This window comes from Pelodiscus sinensis, chromosome 9, assembly GCF_052426305.1.
Source record: "Pelodiscus sinensis isolate ZL-2025 chromosome 9, ASM5242630v1, whole genome shotgun sequence".
Taxonomy (NCBI): domain Eukaryota; kingdom Metazoa; phylum Chordata; order Testudines; family Trionychidae; genus Pelodiscus; species Pelodiscus sinensis.
This window is the reverse complement of record NC_143060.1, coordinates 7,851,344-7,867,097: the sequence shown is the minus strand read 5'-3', so window position 1 is coordinate 7,867,097 and position 15,754 is coordinate 7,851,344. Positions and strand designations below refer to the sequence as shown.

Genomic DNA, 15,754 nt, shown 5'->3' with positions numbered 1-15,754 from the left:
TAAAGAGCGTGTGACCTGCAACCCCTGCATAAGTGCGGGTCTCGACACATATAGATGGAAAACTGCAGGAGTCTGGAAAATGTTAACACCTTGGGTTAATTTTAACAGTGCCCCTAGCATGGTCCAGTGATCCCTTAACCAGCTAGATCAAAGCAAGGGCTCTTCACACAGGATCAAGCATCTCTGGCTTTAGGTATTGATTTCCTTGGGGGACAAAGATTTGCCACACATGTCCCTAGGCCAAATTCATCTCAGGTGGCCATTGACGTCAATGGAGATACACCAAGGCTACGTCTAGATTGGCATGATTTTCTGGAAATGCTTTTAACGGAAAAGTTTTCCGTTAAAAGCATTTGCGGAAAAGAGCATCTAGATTGGCATGGATGCTTTTCCGCAAAAGCACTTTTTGTGGAATAGCATCCATGCCAATCTAGACGCACTTTTCTGCAAAAAAGCCCCGATCGCCATTTTCACCATCGGGGCTTTTTTGCACTAAACAAATCTGAGCTGTCTACGCTGGCCCTTTTGCGCAAAAGCTTTGCGCAAAAGGGACTTTTGCCCAAACAGGAGCAGCATAGTATTTCCGCAAGAAGCACTGATTTCTTACATGAGATCGTCAGTGTTCTTGCAGAAATTCAAGCGGCCAGTGCAGACAGCTGGCTAGTTTTTCCGCAAAAGCAGCTGCTTTTGAGGAAAAATTTGCCAGTCTAGACACAGCCCAGGGGTAAATCCAGCCTTGTGTTTCCAGTGCTTTGGTGTCCCTCCTGCCGAAAGTTTGCTTTCCAGCTCCACCTTGTCTGAACAGCAGATTCCGAATATGCCACGGCTGAGCTCCGCGCGAAGAGTAATGGAGTTTGACCTGCTTCTCACCCTCTGAGCAAGTTAAAACATGAATATTGCATGAAGCCGGAAGTGAACACTGCCAGCTGCCTGGCTTCTCCATATAATAAACAGCTGATTAACAGGCTGACTGCTGTAATGTGAAATCATATCTTGGGTAAATATCCTGACTCCCAAGAAATGTAAATATCTTCTCCAATGCACACTTCCGACTGTAGCGGACACAGGTGTGTGGAGCACAGAGGATGGAGAGGAGCGAGACAATGGCCTTATTATTTACTCTGGGGTTGCTTTGTGTCCACACTCACAGGAAGATGCAGATGCTCCAAGAAAAATAACCCTGAAGCCATGGAAACTATTGTCTGCAGATCCACAATCCTTCATGAGACCATGGGGAAGGTGCCTGTTGGACCTCACCGTGGTATTTAACTTATGGGGCTAAGGTTTATAATGTTTTCAATAGAAAAACTTCAGTAGGAAGAAGGTCACACCCTTGTTACACTAATGGAGAATCAGGAGTAACATCACCACAGCCACTGTGCCGTGGGCCGGACAGCCTTCGCCGAGGGTGGTTTTACACGGAGGGGACTCCAGATGTCAGTGGAGTTACTCCTCACTGGAAGACGGGAACAAAAGCTATTGGTCAAAAGCTTCAAATCTGGCTGCCTATCCTCCAGCTGTGGAGGCCCTGTTTAAACATCTGAGCTTCAGCGTACCTGCAACTCTCCCCCCCCAGTCAATGGGAACTTCAGGGGTTAAAAGCCTGTGACTGAGATAGGCCATGTTGAATTAAGGGATTCAGGAGCCCCGGTTGGGGTTCAAGTATCAGAACGATAGCCGTGTTAGCTTGAATCTGCAAAAACAATGAGAAATCCTACGGCACGTTATAGAATCAATAGATTTAGTGGAGCTTTCGTGCATGCATCTGACAAAGCGGGTCTTTTCCCACAAAAACTTATGCTCCAATAAATCTGTTAATCTATAAGGTGCCACAGGACTTCTTGTTTCTTCCGTTTGGGGTTGTTGGCTACATTTCTTCAGACTGTCAGCTATGGGAGGGAAATAGTGCAAAAGGAATATGGGCCCTATTAGATCAGGAGGCAGATGAGTTCTGAAGTCAGAGGGTCATGAACTGGAAATGCTGTTTGGGCCAACCCTTTCTGGAGGAGCTTTGGTACCTCAGATGATTTCAGCTCCCGTGGCCTGCCTTGGAGACCACCTCTCAAGGCCAAACCAGTTGGGATGTCAGTGTTTGAAGCTGACACCCTGAAGAAGCCAGAATGTTGCTCCCCTCTCAAAAAAACAAAACAAAAAAACAACAACCTGGAATTTCCTGGGATGCTAGGGGGTTCACTTTGAGATGCCTGCAAGGAATGCTGGGATACTTCTATTACCACAAGTGCTCAGAATATGGCACCTTCCACAGCAGAGCAGCCCTCTTGCCACATTGCATCAGCGTTTTAGCATGGACGCCGGAGGAAGCATGCCATAACTGGACTCAAGTAGGGCCCAGCACCTCGGAGAATCAAGCCCGAAGTATCTCAAGATGAGCCCAAAAAGCAGAAGCCGGCAAATTCAGAGGCTCCCTTTGATCTAAGTAACTTGAAAGCTGCCAGCTAGTGAATAAGAGAACCAAGACTAGAACCACTCATGTGTTCTAACCACTTGGCTGCATGGCCTCCTAGAACGGTCCAGTCACCAGACACAATGAAAAATAAGAACAGGAAGGATGCTGGGAAAAGCCAGTTTCCTTTCAATGTCTTTTAATACTTCCACTCTCTAGTTACTGAATCACCCCTAACGCTTTTCCCTAACCGTCACCAGGGAGAAATCGGAGCAAAAAACACATTAAAGCAATAACAGCTTTTATATATACGTATGTGTTGCCAACAGACGGTTGAAATTTTAGCCTAGCCCTTCAGGATTTACAGGCTCTGTGTACACAGAGAAAAGTTTTTGGATGAAAACTGTTTTCTGTTACTAGCGACTCATGGGAGAGATATATGGCTGTATATACGGCAGCTGGATGAAAAGGCTATTTATTCCTGTGACACCTTTATTCTTTTAAAAAGTTTAAATTATTTGTGTGTGTACCTTTTGCTCCCATGAAAGTGTGCCCTTTGAGAGGTTTATTCCTTTTTGGGGAATCATTTCAGAGATTTATATTTTTGGGTTTGGAGCCCAGTTTTACTCTTCACATGGTCAATCGTGCGGACTTTACTCCACACAAGGAGGGAAGAAGTGACGGGCCCGACCACGCGATTATTTTCTTCGCAGGCTACAGATGATTTTTACCTCCCCATGTAGACCAGAGTCATCTAGGGTACGTCTACACTGCAACACTATTCCAAAATAACGAGCGCTATTCTGAAATAACGTCATCCGCGTCTACACAGCAGGCCGTTATTTCGAAATAGTGTCAAAATACTGTCAAGCTGGAGGACTTCTTACTCCGACTCCTGTACCCCTCATTGTATGAGGACTAAGGGAAGTCGGAGGGAGTGTTATATTTCGAAATAAGTGCTGTGGAGATGCTCCCAATTTCGAATAATAATCGAATCTGATGTCGCTCAAGTGGCGTAGCTTATTTCGAGTTAAGCCCAGCACTGTAGACGCACCTTTAGTGCACCCATGGATGTGAGCTGGGAACAGCGAGAGATTCTACAGCTAGGAGCGGAGATGGGGGCCCATCACAGAACCTACCTCACCAGGTACCTCATGCCGCTGACCTGAGCAAAAAAGCTGAACGAACTGATAGACCAGGGAGACTCTACTGTCCTTGGCCTCCAAGTAGGGGTCCCTGTAGTTCAGGTCTGAGGGGATTAGGCCCAGATATGGGCAGGTGGGTATCCCTTTGCTGTGCCTGCCCTCAGACCTTTCCAGCAAGTACCTGGATTCACTTGAAACCCAATTTGAAAGTAACAAATGAAAGCACGAGACTTACAGGCCACCATGTCATGGACCGTCCGGCGAGGAAATACCCTCCAACGGTTCCCCGGCTTGCCCGTATGGATGACTGAAATACAGAAAAAGCATTACGTGCTTTCTCCCACGCTCCCATCCATCACACTGGCCCCCCTCTCTTGAGGTGTCCTGCCAACAGCATGTCGGGAGATATCTCAGTTCTACCCTCCCAGCTACTGCTAGAATTTACAACAGGTTGGACCTCTCTAGTCCGGCACCCTCGGGACCTAACAGTTGCCGAACCAGAGAATTCACCGCACCACGGGAGGTCAATATTGTCTAGCGGCATCACCAACACTTCACTGCTTGCTGGGCTCAGGGAAGATATTGAGGGGTAATTTAGAGCTAAATAACAGCACAGAACACTGAGAGCCAGGACTGGTGGCTGTAAACAAACTTTACGGGTCAGCGGGAAACTTGGCCACACCCATGGTACATGGAATGCGGCTAATTAAATCATGGTGGACGATGGATATTTCCAGACCAGACAGTGCCGGACTAGAGAGGTTCACATGTATCTCTCCATACCCAGCTCAGCTCACCCCTATCCTCTGGCTTCTGGAGGATTCAATTAACCATTCTGCAGACGCTAACGGCCAGAGTTAAAATGGGGAAATGACACCCTGCGATCCAGCAGGGTGAAACCTCAGGCCACCGCCCAACCATTCCTGAGAACTCACCTGCTAGCGGCCCTGGTCAGTCTACTATAGAGTCTACTACTCTACTACTACCCTAGAAGGGACTGTGGACAGAACTGAGCCTTAGGAGAGCCAGTCCTTCCCCACGTCTCATTGCAAGGTTGAAACGCATGCCTGGTCCCCTGCACCCACACAGCCAATGCTTCTGGCCAGAGAGCAAGGGACTGCTTCACGCTCAAGGAGCTGATAGAGGAGGTATCTGAGCCTTTAGCTATGATCTTTGAAAAATCATGGCAGACGGGGGAGATTCCAGAAGACTGGAAAAGCGCATATATTGTGCCCATCTATAAAAAGGGGAATAAGAACAACCCAGGAAACTATAGACCGGTCAGTTTAACGTCTGTCCCAGGGAAGATAATGGAGCAGGTAATTAAGGAAATCATATGCAAACACTTGGAAGATAATAAAGTGATAGGGAATAGCCAGCATGGGTTTATGAAGAACAAGTCATGCCAAACTAATCTGATAGCTTTCTTTGATAAGATAACGAGCCTTGTGGATAAGGGAGAAGCGGTGGATGTCATATACCTAGACTTTAGTAAGGCATTTGATACGGTCTCGCATGATATTCTTATTGATAAACTAGGCAAATATAACTTAGATAGGGCCACGATAAGGTGGGTGCATAATTGGCTGGATAACCGTAGTCAGAGAGTTGTTGTTAACGGTTCTAAATCCTGCTGGAAAGGGATAACAAGTGGAGTTCCTCAAGGGTCTGTTTTGGGACCCGTACTGTTCAATATCTTCATCAATGATGTAGATATTGGGATAGAGAGTACGCTTATTAAGTTTGCAGATGATACCAAACTGGGTGGGGTTGCAACTTCTTTGGAGGATAGGGACATACTTCAAAATGACCTTAGCAAGTTAGAGAAATGGTCAGAGGTAAGCAGGATGAGGTTTAATAAAGAGAAATGCAAAGTGCTCCACTTAGGAAGGAACAATCAGTTCCATAAATACAAGATGGGAAGCGACTGTCTAGGAAGGAGCATGGCGGAAAGGGATCTAGGGGTCATAGTGGACCACAAGTTGAATATGAGTCAACAGTGTGATGCTGTTGCAAAAAAAGCAAATATGATTCTAGGTTGTATCAACAGGTGTGTTGTAAGCAAAACTCGTGAAGTCATTCTGCCGCTCTACTCTGCACTAGTTAGGCCTCAGCTGGAGTACTGTGTCCAGTTCTGGGCGCCACATTTCAAGAAAGAAGTGGAGAAATTGGAAAGGGTACAGAGAAGAGCGACAAGAATGATTAAAGGTTTAGAGAACATGACCTATGAAGCCAGGCTTCATGAACTGGGCTTGTTTAGTTTGGAAAAAAGAAGATTAAGGGGGGACATGATAGCGGTTTTCAAATATCTAAAAGGGTGTCACATGGAGGAAGGAGAAAAATTGTTCCTCTTGGTTTCTGAGGACAGGACAAGGAGTAATGGGCTTAAAGTGCAGCAGGGGAGGTTTAGATTGGACATTAAGAAAAAATTCCTAACTGTCAGGGTGGTCAAATATTGGAATAAATTGCCAAGGGAGGTGGTGGAATCTCCCTCTCTGGAGATATTTAAGAACAGGTTAGATAGACATCTGTCAGGGATGGTGTAGGTGGAGCTTGGTCCTGCCTTGAGGGCGGGGGGCTGGACTCGATGACCTCTTGAGGTCCCTTCCAGTCCTATGATTCTATGATTCTATGATTCATTATTAACCCTTTATTCAGACGATCCTGAGCTAACTAGCCTCTCTGGGTCTGTGCCAAGGTCTGGTTGTTACTTTGCAAGTTGCAAAGCTCCTGGGTCTGTCAGGATCTCTCACCCTGAGTTTCCTATCCCGCAGGGAGTCGTTGCTCAGCTCTGATTTGCACAGCATGCTCAGTTGCATCCCGGTACCCAGAACACATAGCAGCCCGGCTGCTTGGAGGCATCTAAAGGTTTGGTCCTCGCTTGCAGCAGACCCAGGGAGACTGGGAGCTGCAGAGTTCTGGCCGAGCTTTTCCATTTTCCTTCCTCCCCTTCCTAAGGAGGATGGCTGCAAGGAGCTGCCTTTTGACTGGGTAAAGGGGCTTCTAGTCCAGTTAGCCATCTCCCCATAAGTGCACATGTTGGGAATACAAACCTATTTCCCCAGCTACACCACTAGGCCTGTCTTCCAAAGGATCTGGGTCAAAGAACATGGGGATAAAATAAAAATCGTTCCAGATTTGCTCAATTCAAGTCCTTTTCTCTTACACCACAAAAATCCCCTAGCTCCCTTTTCAGCATCCATTCCCCCAGGATGCCTCCGCCCCCCCCTTGCTCCCCAGCCCACGAGGGGACCCAGCAGTTCTGAGGGCACCACCCTTCCCTGAATGCTGGTCAGAGGGTTACAAGGAACAGAATGAGAGCTGCCTCCTGCAAAGATGCACACAAGTGTGGGGGAATGTGCCTGCTCCCAACCCCCCTGCGGAACCATCCAGGCCTGCTCCTGGCTCCTGTAAACGCCACGGGCAAATAGAAAAGCAGGCTGTTGATACGCCGCAATCTTTGCACCCGGGAGATGCCGGCGGCTTATTACACACACTGCCTGGCCGCTGGACTCACCCATATCCCAATGGCGAGGACGAAGACGAAGTAAATGACGATAACCACAATGTCCACCACCTCGAAGGTGAGGCTCTTCTGTCCTGGTAGCTCTGTGGAGGCCGGGGTGGGCTGGCTCATGGCTGCGAAGGAAGTGCCGATTCTCTCTCTCTTTCGCTCTCTCTCTCTCACACTGGACTTTGAGGCACGTTTTCCTTCATTATCCTCCTTTAATAATTAACAGGTTTGGGAGAGTGTCAGTGGAGGAACAGAGAAACGTGGGGGGGGGGGAGGGAGGGAGATAACATTGCTGGCAAATTGGCAGTGGTTGGGTTCCCGCCCCCTGCATGCATAGGCATCCTGTATGGAGCTCACCAGCCGGAGCTGAGGATGGGCAAACCTTCCCATGGCTTGGCAGGTGGGCTCAGATAAGCAAGATCCAGGGATAACAAGTGAAGGGCATTAGCCTGGGAATTTAGCAACCCTTGAATTCACGGATAAATGGGCTTAGGACAGCAGGATTATTTTGATTGGTACCAGTAAGGAATCCCTGTAAGAATAAGGGATTCTCCGATAAAGGCTGTAGGACTAACTGAACCTACAATAGGCTGGGGCCAGATCTCTCCACAATATTGAAGAATCATGGAAGAGACCTCAGGAGGTCAAGTCCAGCCCCCTGCCCAAGGCAGGACCAATCCCAACTAAATCATCCCAGCTAGGGCTTTGGCAAGCCGAGACTTAAAAACCTCTAGGGATGGAGATTCCACCCGCTCCCTAGATAACCCATTCCAGGGCTTCCCACCCTCCTAGTGAAATAGTTTTTCCTAATATCCTAGACCTCCCCCACTGTAGCTTGAGACCATTGCTCCTTGTTCTGCCATCCATCACTACTGAGAACAGCCTCTCTCCATCCTCTTTGGAACCTCCCTTCAGGAAGTTGAAGGCTGCTCTCAAATCCCCCCTCACTCTTCTCTTCTGCAGACTAAACAAGCCCAAATCTCTCAGCCTCTCCTCATAGGTCATGTGCTCCAGCCCCTGAATCATTTTGGTCGCCCTCTGCTGGACCCTCTCCAATGCGTCCACATCCTTTCTACAGTGGGGGGCCCAGAACTGGACACAATACTCCAGATGTGGCCTCCCAAGAGCCGAATCAAGGGGAATAATCACTTCTCTAGATCTGCTGGCAATGCTCCTCTTAATGCACCCTAATATGCCATTAGCCTTGTAGGCTACAAGGGTACACTGTTGACTCAGACCCATGCACTGTCATCCCCAGGTCCTTTTCTGCAGAACTGCTACTTGGCCAGTTGGTCTCCAGCCTGTAACAATGCTTGGGGTTCTTCCGTCCCAAGTGCAGGGCTCTACACTTGTTCTTAGCTCAGGGCAAGGGTCGCTTTTCTGTCCTCCAAGGTGCCATCAGAATGCAAAGAATAAATTGTACGGGGCCTGTCCCAGCAGCTGCTGTAACAACTTCGCCAGCACGTATTTTTCTATCCCCAGCCCCGGGAGTCCGGTGATTCAGTGAAAACAGCAGCCCTTATTAGGAAAAAAAAAAGCCCATTTCTTGCCTGACTGGCTACAGAGAGCAGCTTGAAACTGTAATCCCAGGGCAACTGGAAGGCTCCAAAACCAGAAGGAAAACAAGAGATTTGAAAGGTAAGTATATTTGCGGGGTTAGGGGCTAACATGATTTCTGAATGCTTGTGCTTGGCCTTTCTAGTCTAGGGCAGCTGGCTCAGGTTCAGGGTCCTGGTGCTTCTGAGTGCCTATTTATTACAGCCAAGTACTGTCCGGAACCTCAATGCAGCATTAAAAAAAAAGACAAACCCCATCAATTTCTTTTTAAAGGTGAAACAAATATGTAACCAGCGCACATTTACACATGGCTCAGCGCCACCTGGTGTACAGACGAGAGAACAGAAAATTGAATGAGAGTCCAGCACTTCGATATACACATTTCTTTTTGGCCCTCTAGGGTTACATCCGCAGTACAAAGGAAGATCGAAGCTGCTGCTGTAGATCTTCCAGGGTTCGAATGAACGGGTCTAGTGAAGACCCGCTGATTGGAACTGAGGGGTGCTCTGATCAATGATTGTACTCCTGCTTTCACGAGGAGTAAGGGAAGTCGAAGGAAGAGTGTTCTCCCCTCGACTTCCTGCAGTGTAGACATCGTCCAAAGCCGAGTTAAGGGACTTCGACTTCAGCTATGCAATTGACGTAGCTGAAGTTGCGTAGTTTAATTCGACTTTGTCCCATTGTGTAGACGTACTCTCATAAGCAAAGAGTCTTGCTGGCAAATTCACCCCAGATAATGAGACATAAACCAGAGGTCCTAACTACCAACAGTCCTTAAAGATCCCCTGGCACGGTTCTCCACTGCAGGGCCTTACAACCTGGCCAATTTGCAATTTGCAGGGTTGCATTCTATTTCCCTGCTTCTCCCTTGCAGGACAGATTAGGTTTGGGATTCAGCCTCCTCTTCTGCCTTACCCTGCTATGTGCTGTTCTATGTGTTGCCTAAAGTGGCGGCGTTCCGCACCAGAACCAGCTGCATTTCAGCAGCAGGAAAAGAATGACTGTGACTATAACTAAAGTGATTCCAGTGCCGTGTACAAGGTGCTTCCTCCTCTTTCAGGAGGAAAACTGCTATATGCATCTAATTATAAGCTCTTAATTATTACTGGATTCTGCCACCTGCTATAAAATCAAATAGCACATGCAAACAATTGATAAGAGTTTCTAAAGTCCATTCCCTTCGATAGGAATTAAATATGAGCATCAGGGCAGAGCGGGTAGTGCTTGTTCTGCCCTACCTATGGAACCTGCCACACACAAGCATGGCACTGATGGATTTAATTTGCCTAATTTGAGCAGCAGGTATAGTCCCTGGCAAAGAGCTATGGAGTCAGCTTGGAAAAGCAGCTGGCTTTGTGCATTAGTAGTGGTTACGTAAGACCCCCCATACTGGGTCAGGCCAAAAGTTAATCTATCCCAGTATCCTGTCTGCTGACAGTGGCCAATGCCAGATGCCCCAGAGAGAATGAACAGAATAGAGAATCATCAAGTGATCCCTCGCCTATCATCCTTCTCCAGTCTCTGACAAACTGAAGCTAGGGACACCATTCCTACCCATCCTGGCTAATAAGTATTAATATACCTAACCTCCACGTATTTATCAAGCTGTTCTTTGACCTCTGTTATAGTCTGACCTTCACAACATCCTCTGGCAAGGAGTTCCACAGGTTGACTATGCTCTGTGTGATGAAAAACTTCCTTTTCTTTGTTTTCAACCTGCTACCTATTCATTCCATTTGATGACCCCCTAGTTCTTACAGTATGGGAATAAGTAAATAGCTTTTCCGTATTCACTTTCTCCAGACCAGTTATGATTTTCTAGACCTCTGTTGTACTCCCTTCTTAATTTCCTCTTTTCTAAGCTGAAATGTCCCAGGTTCTTTAATCTCTCTTCATACGGGACACATTCCAAACCCCTTATCATGTTTGTTGCCCTTTTTGGAACTTTTCCAATGCCAATATATCTTTTTGGAGATGAGGCGATCACATCTGTATGCAGTATTCAAGATGTGGGCGTACCGTGGATTTGTACAGAGGCAATATTCTGTATCCCTTATTCCTGGCATTCGGTTTAGACCAGGCACACCTCACCCAGGGTTGGCCAGGGAGCTGTAAGCGCTGTCAGGTGTGGCAAGCTTGTAACTCCAGTTCCTGCACTGCATCCTGGCAGTGCCATAGGTCACCTGGCACAGCGGGGGACGACGCCCGGCTGGCAGGAGGGAGTTCTGCATTTATGGGTGCCGCCCTGGATCCTTCAGCCTCAAGCCAAACAGGACCTGTTCCTGCTCCCATTGTCTTCAGGGTAGCCCTCCCGGCAGGAGATAGGAACGGAAGGGAGCCAACACATTCAAGGAGCAGCTGGGTCCTTTAAGCACTGCCACGGCCTGCCTGCGGCTCAGACAACGCAAGGAGAATGAACGTGAGGGAGCAGGGCTAGTGGCTTATCCAGGAAACCAGCCCCAGCATCCCCGGTTCCACCATTGACAAAGGGGGCCTCACTTAAATAGGTTGCCTCAGTTTCCCCAGCTGTAGGGGTGTGTGTGTGGGGGGGGAGATAAGGAATGGGTCTGAGGCTCTTTGTGCTACTGGTTCCAACTGTAGGGAGGGAGCAAAGTGGGCTGGGAGCGCCGGGGGTGTGAGATTATAAAGATGTGGGTGTAAATTGCTGGGTGGGTTGTTCTCACGGTATCACAGACGTCAGCTCAGTTTTCATGGCAGGGAAGTCTCCCCGGCCATCTGTGCCAGGTAACTACTGGAGCCGGTGAGGGTTAGGGTGGCCAGGTGTCTGGTTTTGAACCAGATAGTCCAGTATTTGAGCTTCTGTCTGGTAAATAAATTGAGAAAATACCGGACAGATAAATGTCCAGTATTTTCTAATTAAGTTAGTTTTATGATCTTGGGTACCAGTATGTAGTTGCATTCTGCCTGGCTGATAGACACGCTCACGCTGCCTGGCAGTGTGCAGCTATGCAGTAGTGGGGGGTGGCGGGGGTGGGGGCAGGACTGGGGGTGGGGGAGGGATGGAATCCCTGGGGCCAGACTCGCCCATGCGCCCTGCCGGGACCGTGCGTGGGACGAGCAGCACCCCAGGACCTGCATGAGCCCTGGCCAGCCCCGCTCACTGCAGGCCAATTCTCTCCTCCCCTGCTCCCCCCCTGGCCAGCCCCGCTCCCTCGACCCCCTTTTGGACAGCCCTGCTTCCTGCTGGCAGTTTCTCCCCCCCCCCCTCCTGGCCAGCCCTGCTCCCCTCCTGGCTGGTCACCCCCCATCTGAGATCAAGTGTGTCCGGTATTTTTTTTAAGCCATCTGGTAACCCTAGTGAGGCTTTGCGATGGCCAGGCCGCCCTCTTGGCTGACGTTTCCTAGACGGCTCCAGGGACCTCCGTGTGAGCTGCGACGGCTTGAGCTGAAGAGCCAGGCCACTCTAACGAGGGCAGGAATAGACTCGTCTCCTCTGCACATGCAGCGCAGAGGGGCCAGCCCCTCCTCGATGGGTTAGCCTGACACAGAAGAGTTTCCCTTTTCCCACACACTCTAGGGATTGGAAGTGCCAACAAGTCCTTTTGTCTAGCCCCCATTAGCTCCATGCCAGGAACAGCAGCGCTGAAAGATCTCCAAGCTGCTGTGTCAATCCAGGCTCCAGGGGCTACTTCTCCTCCTCCCAAAGTCACGTACAAAGGGCACCACGTAACCCACAGAGGGGCAGCAACTGGTCAAGAGGATTTGGAGAAGATGGTAGTGAGCTGCACCAGAATGTAGGTGTAACCCGCACACCTGCTGGGTGTGGTTCACTGTGCCACCTAGTGACACATAGGCCAGGTCTACACTAGAGGAAAATTTGAATTCGAATTAAGATATGCACCTCCCGCTACATTAATTGTGTAGCTGGAGTTGTCATACCTTGATTTAAACTTTGGCGCTGTCCCCACAGTGGGAGGTCAACATGAGAAATGCCCCCGTTGACTTCCCTTAGTCCATGCAAGGAGTAGGAGTATCAGTGCTAATGGGGGCTCCCTCAGCATTTGATTGAGCAGGTCCTTACTAGACCTGCTAAATCAAACACTGGAAGATTGATCTCTGGTGCATTGATCTGTGGGTAAGACTAAATACGGCCTTTTAGATCACTTAGAAAGAGAAAGAATGAATGTGCTCCACAGCCTTAGCGAGCTGGCTTTTAGCTCAAGCTGTAGAGACTCATGCACTAAGTTCCAGAGGTCCCAGGTTCGGTTCCACCTGTCAGTGTTACGTAGGCACATTGCCAAAGCTCACACGCTGATGTGAGGTCTTAACCAAAAGATGCTCAGCCCCCAGCATCATTTCATAAGAAGAGGTCCACTTGGTTGCTATTCCAGATTTAGCAGTTTCTGTCCTCCAGCAAAGTTCTCCTAGAACTTACGCAGCACACTGAGGGGTTTGTCTGCACAGTGTGAGAAGAGTTTCCTGCTCTCGCCAACTAAAGGAGAACGCCGGAGGAGATGCGACGTCTGCCCCATGAGGGTGTTCAAGATTTCAAAGCATTTCCCGGCCCGGAGCCCAAATCCCCAAAATCTCAATCCAAGGCTTTAATTTCCACGTTGACCTTTTCTGCTGTCATTACAAATTCAATTGCCTCGTGGAACAAAAGGTCATTGTGGAGGCTAAAAAATGGAATTTTTGGCTTCAGAATGGGTCATTGCAACAACTTTGAAACTTGGGGGGGGGGCGGGGGGAATCAGACTAGGAAAGTGGCCAGAGCTGACCCTGGCCCAGCAAAAAGCTCTGTTTTGACAAATTGCCCTTTTCCAATGAATGAAGATTTCCCGCCCACCCCCAGCTGTGGGGCTGCTCCCTTGCTGCAGGTCTCTGGGGTTTTGGCTCTGCCACTAACTCAGGAGGGGTTGCGACAGAGGGTTGGATTTTAACAGTGCCAACTCACTTCTCGGCCCATCTGGTTGTACACCCAACCCCTGCATGAGTCTGCACACACACACACACACACACACACACACACACACACACACACACATTAAAAGCCCGGTCTCAGAGTGTCCAGGCAAGTAAAAACGATCCCCAATGCTCTAGGGGGCTCTGAGCACCACAGACCCAGCCTCTCAGCATCTAGGGCAAAATCCAGCCCCGGATCCATACTTGGAAACAGTTCCATCTGGCTGCCCACGGGTTCGTCGCTTGTTTCAAGGCGGCGTTTCCTGCCGGGGAGCGGAGCTGTGCAAGGCAGACCTTGCCTCTTTTTCTCCTTGTCGCTACAAGGAGCCTTTTTGGAGCCGTGCTCTGTTCCCTCCTCCCATCCTCATTTGCATTGGGGACTGATTCAGGACTACCCTGCCCCCCTCCCCCACCAAGGGTCCCATCTTCTAAAGCCTCCAGGTCACTTATTGCTCTGGGATTCATTTTCTTGGGAATGCAGGCTGCTAATTTGCTAACCAATTAGTTTTCCCCACTAAGCCTCATTTGCATAAAGCTGCCCAGCAAAACCAAACCCAAAGCAAATTCACCTGCTGAAAGAGGCTAAGAGATTCCAATCGATTCCAATCCGCCAAAGTGTAATTCCTGTCTATTACATACGTTTGTGTGTGTGTGTGCGTGGGGGCTGGTGAAAACTGACATAGAATCATAGAATCCCAGAGTTGGAAGAGACCTCAGGAGTCATCAAGTCCATCCCCCTGCCCAAGGCAGGACCAACCCCAACTAAATCAGCCCAGCCAGGGCTTTGTCAAGCCGGGACTTAAAAACCTCTAGGAATGGAGATTCCACCTTCCCCACCCGCCTAGGGAAATAACTTTTCCTAATATCCAACCTAGACCTCCCCCACTGTAACTTGAGCCCATTGCTCCTTGTTCTGCCATCCATCACTGCTGAGAGCAGCCTCTCTCCATCCTCTTTGGAACCTCCCTTCAGGAAGTTGAAGGCTGCTGTCAAATCCCCCCTCCCTCTTCTGTAGACTGAACAAGCCGAAATCCCTCAGCCTCGCCTCCTAAGTCACGAGCTCCAGCCCCCTCATCGTTTGTGCTGCCCTCTGCTGGACATCTCTCCGCACTGCCACAGTGATTGCCGGGGAGCCGGCAGGCCCCTGTCACCCTTACAGCGGAGAGCATTCGGGTGCAAAGACAGCATCGTGGGATGTGCCAAGTCCCTTCCGAAGAAAGGCCGGACCGGCGCACCTGACACAGAGCGGATCCCAACAGGCCTGTGAGGCCCTCAGTGTCATGGGCTAGCATGAGTGGGGGGTGACCCCGTGGTGTGGGGAGGCTAGCTCCCCGCCAGCCTCTCCCACCAGAGCCATGCTTCTGCCCCAGTTCAGCCTCCTCCCCCCCCACCCCTGCAAAGCAGTTGCTGGTCTTTGCCCCCTCCCTGTCACAGGGTGGGGCCCCCAACTTTCCCCGGTCCGAGAGCTCCAGAGAGCAGGTAGGCGGCTCGGTCCCCAACTTGCCTGTACCAGCTCCTCATTTCACCACAGCAGGCTGGGGGAGTGGGCCTGGGGGCCTCCGATGGAGACAGGTGTGGTAGTTCGGGAAGGCAGTGCGTTCCCCTGCCTACGACACCCGCTGCCCATGTGGGCGAGCTCCCCAGCTTGCAAAATCAGGATCGTTCCACCGAATCCAACTTGCAGCCGCCGAGGAGCCAACCCCAGGGGGTCAGAAGTACAGTGGTTCTTGGCGTTTCTTCGTTAACACGTTGGCCCAAATCCAGTGCCAGTGTGATAATGCCAAAAGTTCCCCCTCAGAGAGGAATTCCAGTCCTTGTTACCAGGCCTCAGAAGGGTACAATACCTTGAACCGGTCTCCTGTGGGCTCCCTCTGGGACTGTGCGCTCCCATAATCACCTACGTTTCTTTTGGCTCCTGCCGTAGAGGCGGAGTGGCCTGAGGGAGGCACAGCAAAGCAGAGGCACGCCCATGAAGCAAGCCAGTTTCCCTCCTCCGCCCGCGACAGGAGCTGGTGTTGCTCCACATTTGCTTCGCCGGGGAGTGTTTTCATCCACCTTGCCAATTCATTCCAAGCCACCCATCCGGAAAGACGGCTTATTGTGTACACACTGAGCAGCGAACCTTAACTTGGGACGTCTGACAGGCTGGCTCCGTGTGGCTGCAGCATTTAGCTCATGTTCCCTGGCTCGCCTTGACATTAAATTGCCATC

General features: G+C 49.8%; 1 protein-coding gene across 3 annotated transcripts in view; it reads right to left on the bottom strand.

The window, feature by feature from the left end:
* Window positions 1–15,536, bottom strand: part of SLC5A9 (solute carrier family 5 member 9) — a 70,319-nt gene extending 54,783 nt beyond the window's left edge. For 2 of the 3 annotated variants that reach the window (XM_075935943.2, XM_075935944.2), the window contains exons 1-3: window positions 15,388–15,536; window positions 7,067–7,273; window positions 3,785–3,856 (exon numbers count right to left, since the gene is read on the bottom strand). In XM_075935943.2, coding sequence (XP_075792058.2) covers window positions 3,785–3,856; window positions 7,067–7,186 — 192 coding nt within the window. In that variant the 5' untranslated portion in view covers window positions 7,187–7,273; window positions 15,388–15,536. The remainder of the gene's footprint in view (window positions 1–3,784; window positions 3,857–7,066; window positions 7,274–15,387) is intronic. The other variant, XM_025186312.3, reaches the window with a different exon arrangement.
* Between the last annotated feature and the right edge of the window lie 218 nt (window positions 15,537–15,754).